At 41.6% G+C, this 18,551-nt stretch overlaps 1 protein-coding gene across 4 annotated transcripts in view; it reads left to right on the top strand.

Moving 5' to 3' along the window:
* ADAMTS18 (ADAM metallopeptidase with thrombospondin type 1 motif 18) overlaps positions 1-18,551 on the top strand; it is a 95,832-nt gene that overhangs the window by 49,641 nt on the left and 27,640 nt on the right. For all 4 annotated transcript variants that reach the window (XM_083514921.1, XM_083514920.1, XM_083514919.1 and 1 more), the window contains 7 exons: positions 2,958-3,095; positions 4,186-4,339; positions 7,534-7,629; positions 8,953-9,101; positions 15,314-15,486; positions 16,742-16,872; positions 17,655-17,778. In XM_083514921.1, coding sequence (XP_083371047.1) covers positions 2,958-3,095; positions 4,186-4,339; positions 7,534-7,629; positions 8,953-9,101; positions 15,314-15,486; positions 16,742-16,872; positions 17,655-17,778 — 965 coding nt within the window. The remainder of the gene's footprint in view (positions 1-2,957; positions 3,096-4,185; positions 4,340-7,533; positions 7,630-8,952; positions 9,102-15,313; positions 15,487-16,741; positions 16,873-17,654; positions 17,779-18,551) is intronic.

Below are 18,551 nucleotides of genomic sequence, written 5' to 3'. Positions count from 1 at the left end.
TGATGAATGTTGCACTTAAATATATATGAATGTTTGCTATGACATTGCGTTCCCAAGGTATCAGTTGCAGGCTAACCGTGGCTTTGAGCACGGAGGCAGAATTAAATCCAGAATTTCTTTTGTTCAGGAATCTGTATGAAAACACATCCTGCACAGAAGCTCCTCATTGTTGGCTTGACAGTTCCATTCAGCTTGTCCCCTTTTGTCAATGGGCATGCTGCTGTCATCCCATTCACTTGCTACATGGATCTCTGATTCTGCATGACTGCTTGGAGCTATTCAGTTCTCATTGTGTAAATATACTGTAGAGCATTGACTGTGACCTCATGGCTATATGAGTGGTCCTTTTGCAGGTCCATCTGAAAGGAAATGAGGAATTAAAGGCTCATCCTAAACCTAGTGGTAACTTTGTCAGGGATTTCACTGGGGGGAAACAGGAACAAATATCTGATGGAATTCAGAACTATATCTTTCAGGCTATGTATAGATGTACAAGGGACGCGGGTGGCGCTGTGGGTAAAACCTCAGCGCCTAGGACTTGCCAATCGCATGGTCGGCAGTTCGAATCCCTGCGGCGGGGTGAGCTCCCGTTTTTCGATCCCAGCTCCTGCCCACCTAGCAGTTCGAAAGCACCCTTAAGTGCAAGTAGATAAATAGGTACCGCTTTATAGCGGGAAGGTAAACGGCGTTTCCGTGTGCTGCTCTGGTGCCGGTTCACCAGAGCAGCTTCGTCACGCTGGCCACGTGACCCGGAAGTGTCTGCAGACAGCGCTGGCTCCCGGCCTCTAGAGTGAGATGAGCGCACAACCCTAGAGTCTGTCAAGACTGGCCCGTACGGGCAGGGGTACCTTTACCTTTACCTTATAGATGTACATAATTGCGTTGGTGGGTTTGAGAAGGATGCACACTGTTAGTGGTTCATACCAATAACCTTCTTCTTAGGATCAGGTTCCCCTGTTGGAAAAGTCTGTTTTGCTCATCACTGATTGGCTGGACATTGCGGCAGCCATGAAGAAATGTTACACCTCTTCTCAGAGCAGTACAACACATAGCACAGATTGGCTTGTCTTTCCATTGGCTTGTCACGAAATCTCCTTTCTCCCCAGCATAGGTGCCACCTCACACTGAAGATTGTGGATGCCTGCAACAAAGGGCTTCAACTTTGCCCATTGACTTTGTGGGGGCATAGAGGGGAATGTGGGTGGAGCCAGAAGCAAAAGCAAGTAGAGCAACAGATAGGAACACAGAAGCTTATACTGAGTCACACCATTGGTCTCTTTAGCCATGTATTGTCAACCTTGGCTGGCAGTGGCGCTCCACAGTTTCAGACAGGGGCCCCTCCCAGACCTGTCTGGAGATGTTGGGGTTTACCAGTGAACTTAATCTCTTCCTTTGCACATACCAGACATGCAAAAGTCAGAGGCTTCTATGCCCATCTACCATGCAAACAGTTTAAGGACATATTCCTACCAAGCAAAAGCACTCAAGGAGAGTACAGAACAGGGTTGGTGAGGGGTATGACCTGGGAAGAGAGAAAGAGATAGGCAGGGGAGGGGCCTGGGGGAGAGTCCTAGGAGCCAGACAAAGAGGGCATGCTTTAATTTCTCCTGAGGTTCCTGGTTTCTGCTGTATTGGAATTAACTCCTTAAGAGAATGCTGGTGTGATGCTCTCTTGTAGAAGCCCTATAGAAATTAAATAGGAGCAGTGCAAGAGGACACTTCCTACAACTGATTGATTGTGCCCAGAGAAAATAAGTAGATAAAGCTGGGTAATAAGCACACATTTTTGCATCTTACTTTCTTCTTCTATTTATCATTAAGTAATACAGATCATTTGTCATTCCCTTTAGTTGTTTCTTCTTCTTCTTCTTCTTCTTCTTCTTCTTCTTCTTCTTCTTCTTCTTCTTCTTCTTCTTCTTCTTCTTCTTCTTCCTATTATAACCTTCCTTTTTCAGCTTGGCATATGAATGCTGATATCCGGACAGGAAGGATTTATGAAATGCCTTCCAAAAAAAGTATCTTGGAAAGACTGCAATTCTTTCATTTGGCAATAACTGCTAGAAATTTCTTCCATTGTCATTTGTCCAAGCGTGTGCCTTTTCAGCTGTATAATATAGGAAATTGGCAGCAATGGCCTTCAGATGCCTAGAGGCAGATGATCCTTAGAAGTGTTGCCTAATGATCCTATTAGCAGTCAGATAGTAATTATAGATGGGAGGGAACGTTTCAAACAATTATAGGATTTTTTGTCAAATAAATCATTTAAAGTTTGATGGAACTTCCTTCCCTACAAAATGAAGGATACCACAGCTTAGCTCAAGTTTAATTACAAAAGCCAGAGGCTTTAAAGCTGGAAATCTGGAGGAAACTAGACCTGACAGTTAAACTTCCACAACTTGAACATAAAGTCACATAAAAAGATACAACCGGTGCTTGATTCAAACACCACTTTTACTTTTTAAATCAGATCCCATTTCCCTGTTTTGCATATATGGGCTGGTTGTGTGTTTAAAGATATGGGATTGGATCCAAAGGCTCCCTTTCTCTGACATATGGAGTCTTCTCCCCTCATAGAAGGAGACTTTCCATCAGGTAGAGTCATTCCATCAGATGAAGACTCCTGCTTCCATTGACCCTTTGGAACCAACCTGTTCTACTTTTGGTTTCATACCTAGTTTGGCCCTTTGTGAAATGATGATTGACACATCTACAATCAAAGGTTTACAGGCCCTTTATCATTTTGGTCGTCCTCCTCTGCACACATTCCAACTTATCAGCCAACCAACCAACCAAACCAATTGCATTCTGTATCAGTTGTCATTTCCAAGTGCTTACCCATGTGGAGCACTCATGAAGTAGTCTAATAATTTGCATTACCACACCATTGCCATATCATTTGTCCTTACACATTGTGAAGGCCTCTGCTTTTGTTTTTGTTTTATCTTGGAACTTTCTAGTTTTGGCATGATTCATGATGGAGAAGGGAATCCTTGCAGAAAAGCCGAAGGTAACATTATGTCTCCCACCCTCACGGGAAACAATGGAGTGTTTTCGTGGTCAGTATGCAGCCGGCAGTATCTCAACAAATTTCTCAGGTAGGCTTCAGCTTGGAAGGGCATCTTTTTGATTTCTGATACTGAGGAAGATAGCCTTGAAAAGTAAAACCCTACTGGAGCACAGTGAATCAAGTGATTAACATCACATTGAGCAGGATACTGGGGTCACACCTACTAGCTGAATGTCCCAGTTGGTCCTATTCCTTACTGACATGGGCATAGCCCGGGGGCGGGGGGGCAGGGAGCAGCTGTCCCCCAATCAATAAAACAATAAAAATCAATACAAATCTGAGGTTCTGTTCCCCCAGCAAAAGCCTGCCCCCCTAAGAAAAGCCTGCAGCCTAACAAAAATCCTGGCTACATGCCAGTGGTGGGTGGGGCCAGTTTTGTACAGTTAGCTAGTTTCTACATAAACTCACATGCTGTTCAGCCAAGCAAGCAAAAGGCATTAAATTAAATTATTAAATTAAATTAAATTAACATGGACACTTATTTAGACAGGAATAATGAAATGTTTAAAAGTAAGTGGGACTTGCAAGTCTGTTGGAGTACATTATGGTATATACTGCCCCCCCATATGTGAAAGTATTTGTTAAAACTTAACAATATATTGCTGCACTCATGATGCAATATACTGCCCTCCCTACACAGTATCCTCTCTCTCTCTTCTTTTAATTTCTGTATCCCCCCCTTTTCTTATAATTTTAAAACTTCAATCAAAATTATATGGAAAAATAAAGTAATATTTAAATACATATTCTTAGAGACTTAAATAAAATATAATAAAACCAGACTAATACAGAAACAGACCAGAATAGAATTATGGGTGAAAACATGTGGATGTGATTTGAGCTAGAAATAATTAAGTCCCTTGAGCTCCTTATCTAAGTCTCCCATTTCAATTATTGTGTTGTTTTAATTGGATTGCTTTATTGTATTTTATAAATTACAAGTATTTCTATTTTAATGTTTTAGTGGGACTGTCATTTTGTGAATTTTAATGATGGATCTCCATATTTTAATGTTTTGTTTTTTTATTCTTGTAAACCGCTTAGGCCACCACATGTGATAAAAAAAAACCCCCTAAGCAAATGTATTCTTAACAGATGCTTTCCTTCCTTCCCTTCAGTACTGCTCAAGCAGCTTGCCTGATAGATGAACCCAAACAAGCTGGACAATACAAATACCCCGATAAACTCCCAGGACAGATCTATGATGCTGACACCCAGTGCAAATGGCAATTTGGAGCAAAAGCAAAACTCTGCAATCTGAGTTTTGTAAAGGTACGAGATTCGCATCTTCCAGACAGACGTTAGAACTTGCACTGAGGAATAGCAATGAATTATAAATGGGAAGATTGTGAATGAGTGGAGGGGTTCCAATGAGCTCCAGGGTCTGCACTGTTTCTAAATCTTAAATAATTTGGCAAAGCCATTGCCTGCTTTGAAGGTGTTGGCTTGGGTGGAAGTCAAGGTGGTCCAGCATAGCTGCAGGGCAAGATTGTGCTTACAGGATGCAGAATCTAATTGCAATGAACAGGAGGTGGGGGTGGGATAGAGGAGCAGGGGATGCCCAAGCTTCACTGTGCTTTTAAGAATATTTTAGTGTGATTTCTTGCCTAAGATGGAACTAGGCCAATCAGTTTTTTAAGCAGTGCATAGTTGTAGCAGAAAGAGGGATGTTACAGATATGCTTGCAAACTGCATAGCATAATCCAGGTCTAAAATGGCATTACCTGTAGTAGTAATGCTACTATTGCTACTAGAAGTGATAATAATTACGTTTGTAAAGCACTTTCAAGTCTAGAAAGCTCTTCCCATGAAATAGCTAGATGACAAAAGAAACTACTTTTCCATGCAGTGCATAAACTATGGCATTCACTCCTGCAAGAGGTAGTCACCTACTAGGATGGTTTTAAAAGAGGATTAGACAAATTTGTGGGAGATAAGGCTATTGGGGCTCCTAGCCACAATGGTTATGTTCAAGCTCCATTGTTGTAGGCACTATGCTTCTGAATACAGTGGTACCTTGGAACCGTTCTCAACCTGAGGCACCACTTTAGCTAATGGAGCATCCCACTGCCGCAACACCACTGGTGCACATTTTCTGTTCTCATCTTGGGGCAAAGTTTTCAACCTGAGGTATTACGTCCGGGTTAGCAGAGTTTGTAACTCAAAGTGTTTGTAACCCGAAGCATTTGTAACCTGAGGTACCACTGTATCAGTTTCTGGCAGAGCTTGGTCGAGCTCAGCTCCTGCTTTTGGGCTTCCCATATGCATGGTCAGCTGCTGTGAGAACAGGATGCTGGACTAGATGGGCCATTGGCCTGATCCAGCAAAGCTCTTACGTTCTAATTCTTGCAAGAACCATATATCAGAGATTGGGGACTGAGGGTGTGTGAGAGAGGGGCTTTGTATCAAGGCTACCTAGTGATTTCATGGCAGAGATGGAATTTGAATCAGGAAATTCCTGATTCACAATTCAGTTTTTTAGCCATTATGCTACTCCCATGCTTTGGTTTGAGTTCTCATCTAATTGATAAAGCAATCAATAAGATGCAAAAGCCTTTAATTAAGCACAACTTCATTAAATTGATAATCTTATACATATTATACATTAATATTATACATGAGCATGAGTTTGACCAAACTGCGGGAGGCAGTGGAAGAGAGGAGTGCCTGGCGTGCTCTGGTCCATGGGGTCACGAAGAGCCGGACACGACTAAGCGACTAAACAACAACAACATTCATATACTTGGGTTTAGGGGGGGAAAGAGTTAAAAATTAGTTATAAGCAGAGTGGAATAGTTGCAGCCTCTTATTGCACCAGGATTCCAACATCTCTTTAGTTCCAGTTTAATTTGCTGTAAATCCATATTTAGTTTTACCTTGAAAGAATTTCAAAAATATACCTCTGGATTCTGATCTTAAAACCCATTCCACTATTTCAAATTACTGTTTGGAAAAACGTGCTTGAAACAAGCAACATCTGGTGTGTAATTCTTGTTGAGGCAGATTCTAGAGCCAAGAGGCCATGGCAGTCATCAAGTACAGCTTGTGACACCTGTAAGCAAAGTTTATACGTATATAAGATAGCATCATGACAATTCACAAGTTAATTATTGGCAGTAACATGATATTGGTGGTTTTCCTATGCTAACACTGGTTGCTAGAGATTTAAAACTTTGGTCTCAATTGATTCCTAAATGAATAGAATCAAATCAAATCTAACAGCTGGCACAGGCACTGAGAGGTGACCAGCAGGAGGTGGGAAAAGGAAGGCAATAAGAGCATACTAGGCAAAGTCAAAGACTGATATGAAAGAGTAAATGCATCTATGAAAGGAGAGGAAGAGAACACAGGATGCCAGGGGGTGGGGAGAGGCATACAGTTTCATGCTTTTAGACAGAGTGGAGGAAATGGAGTGATAAAAGAGAGCTAGAGAAGAGGAGCATGCAGTATTTGAGGCAAGCCACAACAAGACGTAGGGGACAGAGTTTTGGCAGCTATAATGGGGAGGAAGGGGTGGATCTTGTTAATTTCAAGGAGGGAGAAGCAGAAGCCTTTGCTGCAGCTTGAATTGTTAAGAGGCAGGGTGGGCAAAGGACAAGGTATGGAATCCAAAATAGCCATGAGGGGATTTGTTTAGGAAACTAGTTGGATACTAACGTTGATGAAAGAGAAGCAGCAGAACAATAACAATATGAGTCAAGCATGCATTTGGATCAGACTGGTGCACAAGTTGGGGAAAGCTTTTCAGGAGAGCATAAGAATAGCCTGTTGGATCAGACCAGTGGCCCATCCAGTCCAGCATTCTGTTCTCATAGTGGTCAACAAGATGTGTATAGGAAGCACAAAAACAAGACCTAAGCAGGAGAGCACAACTGGAGCTTTCCAGACTAGAGCTCTCCAAATGAAGGGCTCCTTGGTCCCATTCTTATACCCCAGTAGCAGAGTGGGTGCTCTTTCCTCAAGGTCTTCTGCCCCCAAATCATACCTGATGGCATTACTGTAGAGGAGGAAAAGTTGGGAAAGTAAGTTAGTGTGCAATACGGGTTGGTTCATATATCCCTAGTGACAGCAGCAGCATGGGAAGACTTGAAGTTGACTAAATGAGTTATCACAGATCTAAGACTACAGAAATAACCTGTGACAATTACAATGCATTGCAAAGCAGACAGTTCAAAGAAAATGGACACAAATGATTATGTGTTGGGGGGGGGTAAGAGTCATCTGCTTGTATGTGTGAATATTCTAGATTTCTCAAAGATTTGATTTTGTTGATTTTATTGGGTTTCTTGGTTATCTGTTGTTAACATTGAATGGAGAAAAATGAAATGAAACTGTAATAATGACAGTACACAAGCCCCTATATAAATTTCAGGCCTCTTATTCACATCAGAATAGACAAGTTGGATTTTTCCAGTCAGGAAAGACTGAGATTAATGGGAGTGTCTTCTTCTTCTTATAAATTTCAGGATATATGTAAATCACTGTGGTGCCATAAAGTAGGCCATCGATGTGAGACAAAGTTTATGCCAGCTGCAGAAGGAACACCCTGTGGGATAGGCATGGTAAGTTACTAAGGCTGCAAAAGTGGGGGAAGGGCCAAAGCTCAGTGGTAGAGAACCTGCTTTGCATCCAGAAGGTCCCACCCAAGAATTTCCAAGCAGAGCCAGAGGAGATCCTTCTCTGAAACCCTGGAGATCCGATGCCAGTCAATATAGACAGTACTGAGGCTGACCAACCAATTTAGCACGAGGCAGCTTCCTATGTTCTGAAAAGGCATATGCACATAAAATCCACTGTGTATTGTCCTCAACAGTGTTATAAACATCCCAGATGAGATCTAGGAATGGCACACACATTCTGCATCTAGGCACATTGAATTGTATGTGTGTGCCCACCCTAATATATTATTATACCCAGTGACGGCTGGTACCCATTGCCAGGGCAGAAAGCTGGGAGCCCAAATGGTAGGTGGAGCCAGAGCCAATGAGAGGCAGAGCCAACTAATTCTAGCTTCATTCCTATCCTCCCCCTTGCTGAGTTCTACAACAGGCAATACTGAGATTAAGGAGGAAGAAGTTGACAGCCAGAACCGCCTCCTGGACTGGTTGTAAGAAAGGAAGCAGGTGAGTTCCGGCTGAGGACAGACTGAGGCTGATGGAGCAATTATTTTAAATTTCTATATTGCCCTTCATCTGAGGATAACAGGCCAGTTTATCTGAGGATCACAGGCATTCTCCCAAAGCAGGGGTTGGCAAGGTTTACCAGCCATGGGCTGGATCACTCCCACGGAGATGGTCCCTGGGCCGGACTGGCACAGCATGACACCGGAAATCACATCTGTGCATGCCTGCAGCGCTGAAAATTGCTTCTGTGCATGCCCAAACCCCGAAAATTGCACCTGCGCAGAAGCAAGTTTCGGCATCTGGACATGTGCAGATGCAATTTCCGGTGCAGCCCAGTGAGTCCCTGCACCACGCTGTGCCGGTTTAGCGCAGCGCATGGGATACTCACCAAGTGGGCGGCTCGATTCAGGGGTGGCTCGTGGGCTGGTAAAATGGTCTTCGTGGGCCGCATCTGGCCCATGGGCAACATGTTGCTAACCCCTGTCCCAAAGGAACCAACCTCCATTGGTTATAGCTCACCTGGGACTGTTTTGACCTTAAAGGTAGGACAGGGACAATGGTTGGGAAGGGATAGGAGGTGCATTCACTCAGATCTCTGCCACTAATTCCAGTTTCCCCATTTTCTTGCCACCTACTCTTTGCCTTAGCTTCCTTTCCACTCTAGTGGTTCATAACTGATTATAACTGGTTCTTTTTTCAACCTTACCCAGCCATCCTGGTAGATACTGACAAAGCATTGGTTTTCTACATTATCTCCTACAGTGGTGTCGAAGAGGTCAATGTGTACAATATGGAGACCATGGTCCCAAGCCTGTTAATGGCCAGTGGTCTATGTGGTCTGAGTGGTCCAGTTGCTCTCGGACCTGTGGGGGTGGAGTCACGTACCAAGAGAGACACTGCAATAATCCAAAGTAAGACATTGATATGAAAAGGTATTATTTTTAATCATTATTTGTATCCTATCAAGATAGGTGGCAAAGTAAATATTTGTGTTAAGTTTACACACCCACACCCACACACCCCTTTATAATGTTTATGGGATGGATTCAACCAAATTTGAATGTTTTGAATGTTCAAATGTTTAAAGAGCATAGGGTAAGGAAGAGTAGGGTCTCACCAATCATAGGAGGGTCCGGAACACAGGAAATTGATTTATATGAAGCCCAGACTGTTTGTCTCTCTAGTTCAGTATTCCCATACTGACTGGCAGTGGCTCTCCACAGTTTCAGAGAGAGGTCCTTCCCTACCTGGAGACATCATTAGATTTACCACTGAGCTATGACCTTCCCCAAAGGTATTAAGTTGAAAACATAGAATCCCCCATCAGACCTTTCCAGTAAACATGGGAAATTGGGGGTGAAGGGGGTGGTGCACATTTATAACACCTGACATCTGGAGGACCACAGATTCCTTCACATCAATTCCTTAGCAAAAGAATAATGTCAAGTGATTCATTTTTTTAAAAATGACACAGCCTCATATGATAATTCTGAAGAAGGTATCTCTTAACTGTGGAGTCTCAACTAAATTGAGTGTGTGACATATTTCATTCAGAGCTGAATGCCGTTTCTCATGCTGCGTCAGCTATGTATGGAGAGGATTGCAGTAGATTTCATTTCATTTATGGATTATGAGGGTTCTGGTATGAGCACCTGCTCCAGTGTCTGATGTTGGTTGATCCCTCTTTCTAGTGATAATTCACCTAGAGCTGAAAGAAGTAGATCTTAAACCCTATCAGAATTATGGCATGTCCAGACAACTCTAATTTTGGCTAGTTAGTTATTTGTTTGCATGTTACACATATTCAGCTTTCTGTTCAAATTAGGCTTGCAGCCAGGCAATATAGAGGATTATATAAAGCTAAGATCTGCTTAGCTTTAGCTCTAGGATTGTAGGGCAGTTCTCACAACATACCCCCTACAATGTGCAAGTGGGGCCAAGAGAGAAGGAAGATCACCCCTGCTGTCCCACTGTTGATCTCTGTATATTGTAAGCTTGTTCAGGCATTACACTTACACAGGTACAAGCTGTATGTATAACTGTGAAAGAGTGTACTCACATTGATTTGTACAGCTACACATGAACATAATGCACTCATTGAATGTTACATGTGAATAGCAGTACGAGTATATAGCTCAACTATTTGTGTACACAAGTACACAGATTACACAGTCATTAAATGCAATGTGTGAACATACCTTAGCACAGGCTTCCTCAACCTCGGCCCTCCGGATGTTTTGAGACTACAGTTCCCATCATCCTTGACCACTGGTCCTGCTAGCTAGGGATCATGGGAGTTGCAGGCCAAAAACATCTGGAGGGCTGAGGTTGAGGAAGCCTGCGTTAGCACATGCCACATGTTCAGAACACTGCATTCTGCAAGATCACTGATCAAACATTTTGCAGGATCTCTGAGCATACAGAGACAATCAAAACATGGTGTCTGGGGGACAGGGACACTGGATTCAATCTGGTTTCCTCCCTCCACATGTAGATCAGACATATATATGTTATATGACCAGTGGACCCCTCCCATGGAATTATTGTGAAAAGCCAAATTCATGGTGGAAATATTTGTTGTGGACATGAAACTTCAGTATTATATTGAACGGTTGGATCTCAACCTCCTAATCATAAAATGAGTACGAAATGCATCAAGCTTCTGAAGTAAAATGCCATTGAGAGATAGAATCATCACTCCATTGAGTTATGGTGGTGGCAGAAAATCAATATTGTCATATACTTGGTAGGAACCTTTTAATCTTTTTTTGTGCCATAATGATTCATTAGCATTCGTGGCTGGCTCACCTGGCACCTCTGTTACTTATGTTTAGGTGCCAGGTAAAAATATTCCTATTCTCTCAGGCCTTTGGCTAATTAAAGAATCTATGGGCTTTTAAACTGTAAGCAGAGGAAGGGGGTATTGTTTTTGTTTGTTACTATGTTATGTCTTTTTGTGTTTCTATATTGTAAACTGCTCTATGATCCTCGGATGAAGGGTTGTATGAAAAGGTCCAAATAAATAAATAAATCTCATTTTTCTGTTTTGTCCAATTAGTACATGTTATGAAGTTCATTGCATATACAGACAATCCTAGTTCCATTGATTCCTACCACATGGTGACCACATGGCTCCTATTGTGGGGCTGTTGTCTGAGCCTACCATTTCTCATAACCTTTTGTGTTTAAAGTTATGATTCTAGCTTTTTTTCCCCTGGCATAATCAGCAATTTTATCATTAGAATATACAATATAAATGGAATGTGTTGAGCTTGTAAGAAAATTGGCCCTGGTATTCTGAACATCTCATGGCATTAGCTACGACCTTACAGCACCAAACACCTTTGGAGGTCATCCACAGTACAACAGAACTATGCAGATTTGCTAAAATCATTATGTTTGTACAAGCTGCTGTAGTGTAAATTCGTGGATCTGTTTCCCATACATCACAACATTTTACAATCGAGATAGTTTTCTCTGAGAAAGAAATAGATTACATAATTTAATAGCTTGGCTGTAAAGAACATGAAGAGAGCCCTGGAGACAAACGTTCATAGTAACTCATATATGTAGGATTGAGTCTTACCTGCTGCATAATAGTGTATTGTTCACAAAAATATTAGAATGCAATTTTAGATGTGCTTGTACTTTTTAAAAAGAATCTACCAAAGCAACAAAATAGCTTCAACATATGTACTTTTTATTTGCTGCATGCTGTAGCTTGATGAGTGATCAGGAGGGCTGCAAATGAAATTGGAGTGTACAACTAAAAACAGTAATTAGTCTAATACTGGAGGGATGGTGCAAGCATGGAATTCCGTAAACCTTTGACTCTATACAGAAAATATAGAGCTTTAATAGCCCAGGCATGACCATGCTTACTTTGAAGAGGTGTGACTTTAATAGACCATAAGAATGTAAGCAGGGGCCTAGCGGGTGAAACTGAAGGCCCATCTAGTCTAGCATCTTGTTTCACACAGAATCCAGCCAAAAGCTTCTAGCAAGTTCTCAAGCAATGCAACACAGGGAAGCAATAGGCTCCCCCCAATGTCTCTCTCCCTCCTCACGCCATCAACTGGTATTCAAAGATTTACTGATTGTGAACCTGGAGGAAGCGCCTTTCACCTCTTGGAACTAAGAAGCACTGACAGATCTATGCCCCTCTTTAGTTGTTAAAGTCCTATTTGAGTATAGGATGGCTTCAAATGGGACTTTAACAAATACACAGAATTTAACAAAATCTACACAGAATTTAGTCCCATTTAATTCAGTTGTGCTTGTTCCCAGCTAAATATACATAGGACTGCAGCCTAAGCTCCTATCTTGTTTATTAATTCAACTTACATTATTTCTAACATTTATATCCCGCCTTTCCAACGAGAAGATCAAAGTGGCACACATGGTTCCCCCCTCTCCCCATTTTGTCTTCACAACAACACTGTGATATAGTTAGACATGTCAGCCATGACTGGTCCAAGTTTACCCAATCAGCTGCATGGCTTAGTAGGGGTCCCTGGTTACTAGTCCAATGGTGTAACCATAGGAGCCAACTCCTAAGGGCCGAGATCCCTTCACACACAAACACACAATAAAATATTTGAGGGGGCCACCAAAAGTTGATAGGCATGTGCTGTATCTTGTGTTCGGTTATGTGAGGTGGGGCTTACCTGCCCCCTCCACCATATTTTCTTCAAGTTAGCACCCTTGACTCTAACCATTATGCCACACTGATAATTACAAACTCCAAAAAAATAAATGTTTCTGACTTCAGAATGTGAGCAAGTTGTAGTAAAAGTAAGACAGTCTGGTGGCATCTTAAAGGTTTGCAGATTTATTGCACCATAAAGTTTTAATAGATTTATTGCAGCATAAAGATTACTAGGACCTATTTGAACCTGATCAAGTGGGCACTGGACCATGAATATGCAGTATATACCATGATCAATCTGCTAGACGAAGATGCTTACTATTGCACAGTCTCAGATTCATAAAGAGGCTGTTTGGGGGGGTGGGATCGGGGGAGGGGGTTGCAAGAATTTAGGCCAGAACCAAGAACTTCACATTTAATAAAAAAATAGATCCAATGTTAATCAATTGCCAGTGGTTGCAAGAGGATATTCTGAATCAGAATTCTAGCTTTCAAGGCACACAAACCATGGAAACATGTTCCAGCTTGTTTTGTAATAATACAAGAATTATAATGCTGAGTCTGAGCAGAGGATATATATATATATATCTCACACACACCTGGATTTCTGTCCTACATATGTTAACAATTTCCCCCCATGATGGATTCAACTGAATAGGATATTAAGAGATATGTATTTCTAATACGTCAAAATAGGGCCTCTGTTCTGTTGTATGTAACTGACTTAACATTCAGTGGTAACTATCTATACAGGGATTTGAGCACCACTGTTGAGTAAATATGGTGGGTTAATTTGGAAACATTTCTCCCTGTCATGTACAAGGGCAATTTAATATAATGTAAGGGGTCCTGTATCAGGTTAACCAAGATTAGCCCAGGGCTGACTACATGACATGTGTGTATTTAGAATACATGCTTGGGTGGTTGATGACATTTGAAGACAAAAAACAAAAACAAAACTGGAACAAAATTCATCTTGCTTGCTCAATGAATGCATTGTGTAATCAGACCTGTGGGAGAACCTTCTTTAGGTCAGTTGAGGAAAAGTTGCATGATGTGTAGAAGTTCACTGACCAGTGGAGCCAAATTATTTCTGGCCAATTACAGCTGCATAATAACCTGTTATTTTATATTATTTTAAAATGTCTTGGTTTTCCAGCTATGCCTTGTAGTCATGTGTGTGTGTTGCAGTAATATTCAGAAGTATGGGTGTTACAGCTGAAGAGAGAAAGCATAAATCACCCCTCCCTGTGTATTGTGATCTTGGTAACAATCACCCTACAGCTGTAATGTGTTTGAGATACACTCGAGATACAGCTACATGCTACATATGCTGGTCTCCCCACACACTTGTCCCTGACTCCCCCAGTAAGCTAAGGTGTCCAACAAGCCAGGAGGCTAGCATAGTGACTCTGCCCTACCAGCAAACAAATTCTGGTTGAATCCATAGATAAAAGAAATAGGAGGGAGTTCATACCCTTCTACCACTGCTCCTCTTCCCAAAGCTATTTAAGTGTAAAATAATAAATAAATGTTCAGTGATTGACTGGATTAGGAAACTTACTATGTTCACATGCTGACATCCATTGAAGGGATAAAAGGAAGTACCTTTTCATTGAGTGCATAGTTAAACTATGGAACCCATAGGAGGCAGTGATGGCCAGCAACCTTGATGGCTTTAAAAGAGGATTAGACAAATTCATGGAGGAGAGGGCTATTGATGACTATTAGGCTATTCATGGCTACTAGGCATGATGGCTATGCTCTGCCTCCACAATTGGAGGTAGGATTGCTTCTGAATACCAGTTGATTGCTTCTGAATACCAGTTGCTGGGAGCCATAAGTGGGATGAGAATGCTTTTGGTCACTTTGAGAACAGGATGCTGGACTAGATGGGCCATTGGTCTGATCCAGCAGACTTCTCTTACGTTCTTACATCCTGGACCTGGAAGATAAGTTGATCCAAAACAAGAGAGTGTTTCCTGATTTTATTTAGGATGCAATGACCTATCAGGTAACAAATCATTTTGTTGAACATATATTGGTTCTTACCGGATGGCATGTTCTAGCCTCATTGTTTTGATTAATGAAGCAAAACACAGGATCTGAAACAAAGCTTCTTGGATTAGAATTTTTATTTTGATGTTGAAGAAGATATACAGTGGTACCTTGGTTTACAACCATAATCCATTCTGCAGGTCCATTTATAAACCAAAACAGGTTGTAACCCAAAGCCGCTTTCGCCAATGGGGCCTCCAAAAAAAAAAAAATTGTTCGTAATCCAAAAAAATGGGTTGTAATCCAGAAAAAGGTTGCAAACTGGGACATGCACTTCTGGGTTTGACTTATTTGTAATCCAAAACATATGCAAACCAAGACTTATGCAAACCAAGGTACCACTGTAATGATATGCATGTAAAAGTTGATCATCTGCTCTGTGTTTGGTCTTGCAAAAATGTTTTTCTTTCTCCATAGGCCTCAGTACGGTGGCAAATTCTGTCAGGGCTCAAGTCGCATTTATCAACTTTGCAATGTTCAACCATGCATGTCTAGTAGCCCTGACTTCCGTGCCCAACAGTGTGCTGAATATAACAGCAAACCTTTCCGTGGGTGGTACTATAAGTGGAAGCCCTACATGAAAGTGGAAGGTAAGCCAGGAACAGCATGCAACCAGTTTCTGATATGTCTTGCATTATTTATTCAAAATTCTAACACCGTGCCTTGCCATCATAACAGACCCTCAAGACACTCTCCCACAAATTACAGAAAATCGACAATAAAATCCCTAATAACAACAGCGGCAGCGGCAGTATAAGCTGTTGACAGCAACACAGAGAAATGTTGCTTATGAAAGATCAGGCATCTAAAGCTTTACTTGATCTGACAGTCCATAAAGAGAGATGTAGCTGGAGGAGAATGACTGTAATGTAGTGACAGAGAGTTGCAGCTAATGCTAGTCATAATCAAAACAGACCCCTTGAAGTAAGTGGACATCAATAGCTTAAGTTCATTAATTTCCATGAGACAACACTAAGTAGCATTTAGTTAGATACAAACCAAAGCTGCAAATCAGGAAGCCCCTAGTTTGAATCTCACCTCTGCCATGAACCCACCAGGTGGTCCTAGGGAACCACTCCATTTCACCCTCAGTTTTCCCAGCAGGAATATGGGGGATAATAATAATAATAATAATAATAATAATAATAATTTATTTATACCCCACCCATTATATTGTGTTATCCAACAGCAGAGGCAGTGAGCTTCAGGCCTCTATCTGTCTCTCAGGACTATTCCCAGGCCACACCTCCTCCCTAGTTACACAGCCTCTCCTTTGGCCACATACCTCACTAGCCCAGCTTTGCATCCTTAGGAGTTTTTCCTGGCTGGAAAGTGCCAATGAACTTTGAGGGATATTAAGTGGACTAAGACCTGAGTGATCAGGGTTAAAATCACTACTCAGCCATGAAGTTTACTATGTGACCTCGAACCAGTCATTCTCTCTCAGCCTAACATAACCCTCAGGTTTGTTGTGAGGATAACATGGCAAGAAGAAGAAGAGTTTGGATTTGATAGCCCGCTTTATCACTACCCTAAAGAGTCTCAAAGCGGCTCACAATCTCCTTTCCCTTCCTCCCCCTCAACAAACACTCTGTGAGGTAAGTGAGGCTGAGAGACTTCTGCCTATCCCTGATTTTGAATTGGGGGAGAGATGTGTCTTGGTGTGGCCAGGTGGTAAGGTATATTCCAATTTACTGACCATTCAGAAACAGTATTATTAATTACACAAATGTTCTGGCTACCTCTGTCCATTTTATTCCTCGTGCTGTCATCCATCTCCAGGATGGAATGGCAACACTGTTTAATAATTCTACTCCATAATTTGCCCTTTTAATGTCTTTTTAGAGGAAGATCGCTGCAAACTATACTGCACTGCAGAAGACTTTGACTTTTTCTTTGCAATGTCCAACCGAGTAAAAGATGGAACCCCTTGCTCCCTGTACAAAGATGATGTGTGCATTGATGGGATTTGTGAAGTAAGGTTAAGCTAAAAGTTCTCTTTGACACTTTGCTTTTTTACAGCTCAGTGGTAGAGCAAATGTTTTGCATGCACAAGGTCCCACCTTCAATCCCTGGCACCCCCAGTTTAAAAAAAGAGTATGTTGGTCGCAGGCAATGGAAAATCATCTTTGTCTGAAAACTCAGGTAGTTTCAGCCAAGTGGCATACAGGACTGTATGAACCAATGGAACGGACGCCTTTTCTGCATATACATTTAACATGCTATGATACCACTTTAAACACTCATGGTTTTCTCCAAAGAATTTTGGGAGCTGTAGCTTAAAGGTGCTGAAATTTGTTTAGAGACCCCTGTTCTCCTTATCTTGTAGTTCATTCTCTTACATGTATTTTTCTTCTTCTTCAGACTCATTTGACCTTTAAGATGAAAGATCATAACTGTTGGGGAAAATAACTGAAATAATTCACATTTCATGATGTGTTTTCCCTCCCCCCTTAGCCTTAAGTATATTTTTTACTTCAGCACAGCAGCTTGTAACCTTCTGAATGCTGGGGGGAAAACGACTGAGAACAATTTGGATGAACTTGAATTGAACTGTGAACTGAACTGAATGTGAATTGAACTTGTTCATTTTGTTAAGCAACAAATGTAAACTAGAATTAATTCCTTTTTGGACATGTTGCATTAGAACTAGAACTTGTTCCTTTTAAAAATGAACTTTGCAAGCTTGGGGAGGGGGGGGGAATAGCCTAACAGCCTAACGTACCCTTTTAATGTACTCATGTTTTCTTTGTTGCAGCAAGTTGGGTGTGATCGTCAGCTTGGATCTAAAGCTGTTTTGGATGCATGTGGAGTTTGCAAAGGAGATAATTCAACATGCAAGTTCTTCTCTGGCCATTATTTGACCCAACATAGAACTAATGGTAAGAAAACCCATTGAGCTAGGACTTTGTGGTATATCTTCCTTTGCACTGTGATTTCCCATAGTTCAGGATTCCCGATGTGGAAAACTGAGATGAGATAAAAGGTGAGATAAAAGTTAGAAGTGTATGTAGCAGCAAATCTGTACCTTCCACAGAGATAGAGTTGTCCTAAAAATGGACCCTTTCTTGGTTCCACAGGTAAACTCACCCTTCCACCGACAAAAGTAGATCATCCTACCAACCTTTTGCCCAGCCCCATCTCATCCCAAAGAGAGGCAATGGCAATTCTACAAATACATAGAGCACTGAAAATTTACATGGTTGGACCTGAGTCATTTTGGATGATTGACCCCCTCCCCCCCTTTCTTCCCTCAAAACTGGGTCATAAAGTTTTCTCTTCCACTCTTGCTAGGTGGATTGAGGCCTGCATCTCAATGGCCTGTGATGTCCAAAGGATATCACTGCTCTTTTTTTGATTCAACTAAACAAGTTCATTGTGTTAGCCAAAAGCCATGACAACTGCAATATACTAATATCATAATAAACACCAATTTTATTAGCGTGGTGGCAACCTTCTCAATTAATGCCCCCTGTGAGATGTGTGCTGGGCATCCATGTGGACCAACACAAACACCTTCAGCCAGCACTACAAGGACCTGCCCAAAGGAAATTTTGCTCTGGTTCTTGCTTGTATTCCCAAAGCCTTGCCTGTCTATGGCCATATTGTAGCCAGAAAATTGTAAGTAGGGTTCTGTATTACCAGAAATTATTAC

This window comes from Podarcis liolepis (genome assembly GCF_965112155.1).
Source record: "Podarcis liolepis genome assembly, chromosome: 7".
Taxonomy (NCBI): domain Eukaryota; kingdom Metazoa; phylum Chordata; class Lepidosauria; order Squamata; family Lacertidae; genus Podarcis; species Podarcis liolepis.
This window is presented reverse-complemented; position numbering and strand designations above follow the sequence as displayed.